Source organism: Caloenas nicobarica, unplaced genomic scaffold (assembly GCF_036013445.1).
Source record: "Caloenas nicobarica isolate bCalNic1 unplaced genomic scaffold, bCalNic1.hap1 Scaffold_86, whole genome shotgun sequence".
In the NCBI taxonomy this organism is placed as follows: domain Eukaryota; kingdom Metazoa; phylum Chordata; class Aves; order Columbiformes; family Columbidae; genus Caloenas; species Caloenas nicobarica.
The window spans coordinates 420,063-424,086 of record NW_027017719.1 but is presented as its reverse complement, the minus strand read 5'-3'; the positions used below and the strand labels follow the sequence as shown (position 1 = coordinate 424,086).

Below are 4,024 nucleotides of genomic sequence, written 5' to 3'. Positions count from 1 at the left end.
GTGGTTTCTTGGGGAAGTTACTCTCAACATGAAGTGACCTCAAGACACTGTCCCACAGGCCTCCATGGCACCCACAGGAACAGCTGATGGCATCTGTGCTCATTTGGGTTCATTTCCCCCCACACAGGATGTGCATGCTCACATGTCCCCTCAGTGCACACCTGGACTTCTGACCTACTCATCTGGTGTCCTTCCATGGGGGGAAGAAAAAGCTCTTTGAGCCATGGTGAGAGGACAATGATTAAGAGGGTGGCTGCAAGAGACAACAGCCCCAAGCTGGCACCCAGCAGCATGACAGACTGTTTCCGTGTCTCTCTTGCACACACACTGTGTCCTGCTCTTCTCCTGGGACATCTCATCTCCCCGCAAAGCCTTTCCCTAGAGAGAGCACACCTGCACTGGCCTGGCTGCCATTCCTGCACCCTGTCCCCACGCTCCCCACAGCCCCCGAGCTGCGGGTTTTGCTCTGTAGATCAAGTGGGCTGTGGTGCCCGGGCTGTGCCGACTCTGCGGGGCCATACTGGTCAGACTGGGAGGCGGCCCCAGCTGATGGTGGTCACTGCCACTGACCGCCTCCCACACAAACTCTTGGGTGGCCATGGAGGGTGCTCAGAGGGACCCTGCCTTATTCACCATCTGTGTGGGTGCTGGTCACCAACAAGCAACACCTGAACAACCAGCCCAAAGTCCCTCGAAAGCCGCACTGGGACGCTGATCTCATCACACTGAGTCCACAGGGAAACACGCAAAACAATGAGCCTCTGGAGAGTCTGTTCCTTAGGAATGTTCTTCAAGGAACTTTGGAAGACGACCTAAACAGTCAAGCACTGTGCTAAGGAGATGCCCTTGCTGATGGAGATGCTGTTCCAAGGCCAGCTCTGTCACACAAGTGCCCATTGCCTGTCCCTGCCTCTGGTCACAGGACTGACACACAGCAGGACGGTGATCCAAGCCTTGGGAGCGCTCAGGCCTTGCACCAACACAAGGGCTGAGAAGGAGAGTGGGGAAGTGGAAAGAGAAGGACTCTGGAAAGAGCAAGGCTGGTGCTCCCTGGCAGAGCTGTTCTGCTGGGACTCTTTCCTCCATCTTTGCCCACAGACAGCTTGTATTGAGCTTCACAAAGATTGCAAAGATCTCAGACAAACAGTTCACTGCAGGGTCATTTATTTTGTTTAAATCCACAGAGAGCATGACTTCTCATTTAAAAAGTCTATGACTTCAACTGTAAAGGGTGACAGAGAATTAGAAGGGGGATAAAGAATAACATTTCTTTCTGAGCAATATTATTATAGTTCAAAAAGCAAAACCAAACAGCCTTCCCCCAAAACCAAACAATCATCCACAAATACAAAATACAAACAAGACAAGCTAGACCTGTCATGAGTTATGCCATGAGTGATACGCAGAAGATGGGAAATTTAATGTCTTTGACAAGAATCCAGCCATGAGTTTCCTCAGGGCATCCTTGAGCTCCTGGTTCCTCATGCTGTAGATGAGGGGGTTCACGGCTGGAGGCGCCACCGAGTACAGAACAGACACCACCAGGTCCAGGGACGGGGAAGAGATGGAGGGGGGTTTCAGGTACGTAAGCATGCCAGTGCTGATATAGAGGGAGACAACGGCCAGGTGAGGGACACAAGTGGAAAAGGCTTTGTGCTGTCCCTGCTCAGAGGGGATCCTCAGCACAGCCCTGAAGATCTGCCCATAGGAGAAAAGAATGAAAATAAAACAGATAAAAGCTAAAAAGACACCAACCACAATAAGACAAACACCTCTGAGGTAGGTTTCTGAGCAGGAGAGCTTGAGGATCCGGGGGATTTCACAGAAGAACTGATCCAGGACATTGCCCTGGCAGAGTCGCAGTGAAAATGTATTGGCCATTTGCAGCAGAGCATTGAGAAACCCAGTGGCCCAGGCAGCTGCTGCCATGTGGACAAAAGCTCTGCTGCCCAGGAGGGTCCCGTAGTGCAGGGGTTTGCAGATGGCAACGTAGCGGTCACAGGACATGGTGGTGAGAAGAAAGAATTCTGCTGACATGAAAAAGAAAAACAGAAAGACTTGGGCAGCACATCCCGAGTAGGAAATTGCCCTGGTGTCCCAGAGGGAATCGGCCATGGATTTGGGGAGAGTGGTGGAGATGGAGCCCAGGTCGAGGAGGGAGAGGTTGAGCAGGAAGAAGTACATGGGGGTGTGGAGGTGCTGGTCACAGGCTATGGTGGTGATGACGAGGCCGTTGCCCAGGAGGGCAGCCAGGTAGATGCCCAGGAAGAGCCAGAAGTGCAAGAGCTGCAGCTCCCGTGTGTCTGTGAACGCCAGGAGGAGGAACTGGGTGATGGAGCTGCTGTTGGACATTTGCTGCCTGTGGGCATGAGGACCTGTGCAAGGAGGAAAGGAAGATGACACATTAAAGGAGACTTCTCTGAGGAAAATAAACATGCTGTTTCTCATGGAAAACCCCCTCCCTGATGGAGGGATGTTTTAGCCTATTCTCTCTTTCTAGCAAGTGAGAAAAACAGTTCATCACAGCTTAAAATGCAGCTTGGGCATCTAGTTTCCATGAACACACCTCTGGGGCAAGACCCCCTGTGTTGGTGTCAGAACTGAAGTTGATCCACACTCCCACCCCAACCCCAGAGAGCAAGAGCACCAGGGACAGGTGGAGAAACAGGGAAGAACACTGCAGTGCTCCTGAAAAATAAAGCAAGGACAGGAAGGCAGACGGGCATGCTGGGAAACCTCCTACTTACCTGGCTGTGCTGCTGCCACTCACAGAATGACACTGCAGAGCAAGTACTTTTAGCATCTTTTTTGTGTACCACGTTCCAGGAGCCCTTCACCTGGAGGTCCAGCTGCTGAGGTGGAGACTCGAGACATGGACCCCATGGCTTTGGGGCAGAGGCTTTGCTGGGGAGTAGACAAGACCAGGAGGTTGCACTAGGAAATGTGTCTGCACCGCAGGGGATGGCAGGGGGTTTCCTAATACCCATCCCCAGCATTTCTGGTCGCAGCTCCCTCTCTCTGCCATGTGTCTGCTGCCTGCAGCTGTGTCTCTGTCCCTGGGTCTGCTCCCTATCAGTGTCACAGACCCCGTCCCACCCGCTGTGTGCTCAGCTCTGTCCTGCTCACACCTCGCGGCACTGTCCAGGGGCAGCTCTGTGTGTGCAGGGGCTCAGGAGCAGCTCAGACAAGTTCTAATGAGAACTGGGGTCTCAGTGTCTTCTCCAAAGACGAGAAATAAATCCCCATCTCCCACTGCCCACCCAGACAACCAAGAGTGGAAAGCTGAAAGCACGGACTCCTTCCCTTGCAGCTGTTGCTGTCTTGGTGTCGTTGTTCAGAAGGACCCTCTGCAATGTCTGTGGGGGTGATCTGGAGCTCTGAGCAGCCCTGACCCACACAGCACCCTTCAGCCCCACAAGCTCCCTGCGTGCCCTGCCGGGGGTCGCTCCTTCCACCCACAGCTGCTGCCATGGGATCTCCCCGGGCAGGCTGAGCACTGACCCTGGCAGGCGGCAGAGTCCCTGCCCCGGCACAGCCCTGGGGTGCAGAGACCCTGCTCTGCAGGACAGTCCTGGGCACCCCTGGCTGCAAAACCTGCTTCTCGGATTTTCAAAATTTCTTAACAAGATCCCTGTCCTTGCAGATCCCACAGGCTGTCCCTGTGCCAGTTTTAGGAGACGCCTCCACGAGTTACAGCTGCATTGCCCTGCACCCAGAGACTTACCATGTCAAGGGCTGCAAAGATTTCTCCTCCAGTGAGCTCTCAGTCATCCTCCCAATCCTCACCACCTTTAATCTCTCTCTGCCTTGCTCGTCTCCCTGAGATCCCCAGGCAGAGCCCTCAGCCCTGCTGCGCTTTGCAGAGGAGCTGCTCCTGGGCAGAGCTGTCTCTCTGCAGCGCTGCCGCTTGCCATGAGCTCCCTCTGTCCCAGGAGCCCAGCCCAGCTCAGCAGCACAGGATCAGCCCCAGGCACTTTAATGACCCCTCTGGTGGCTTTGGTGCTGAGTGCATGAGCCTCAGACC

General features: G+C 54.3%; 1 protein-coding gene across 1 annotated transcript; it reads right to left on the bottom strand.

The window, feature by feature from the left end:
• Positions 1-1,377: 1,377 nt before the first annotated feature.
• On the bottom strand, positions 1,378-2,352 carry LOC136002961 (olfactory receptor 14A16-like). The gene has a single exon (XM_065658198.1). It carries the CDS (start codon positions 2,350-2,352, stop codon positions 1,378-1,380), a length of 975 nt encoding a protein of 324 aa, XP_065514270.1.
• Between the last annotated feature and the right edge of the window lie 1,672 nt (positions 2,353-4,024).

Bases quoted from the DNA above. Each gene is read 5' to 3' on its own strand.
- LOC136002961 (XM_065658198.1), bottom strand. From the start codon at position 2,352: ATGTCCAACAGCAGCTCCATCACCCAGTTCCTCCTCCTGGCGTTCACA.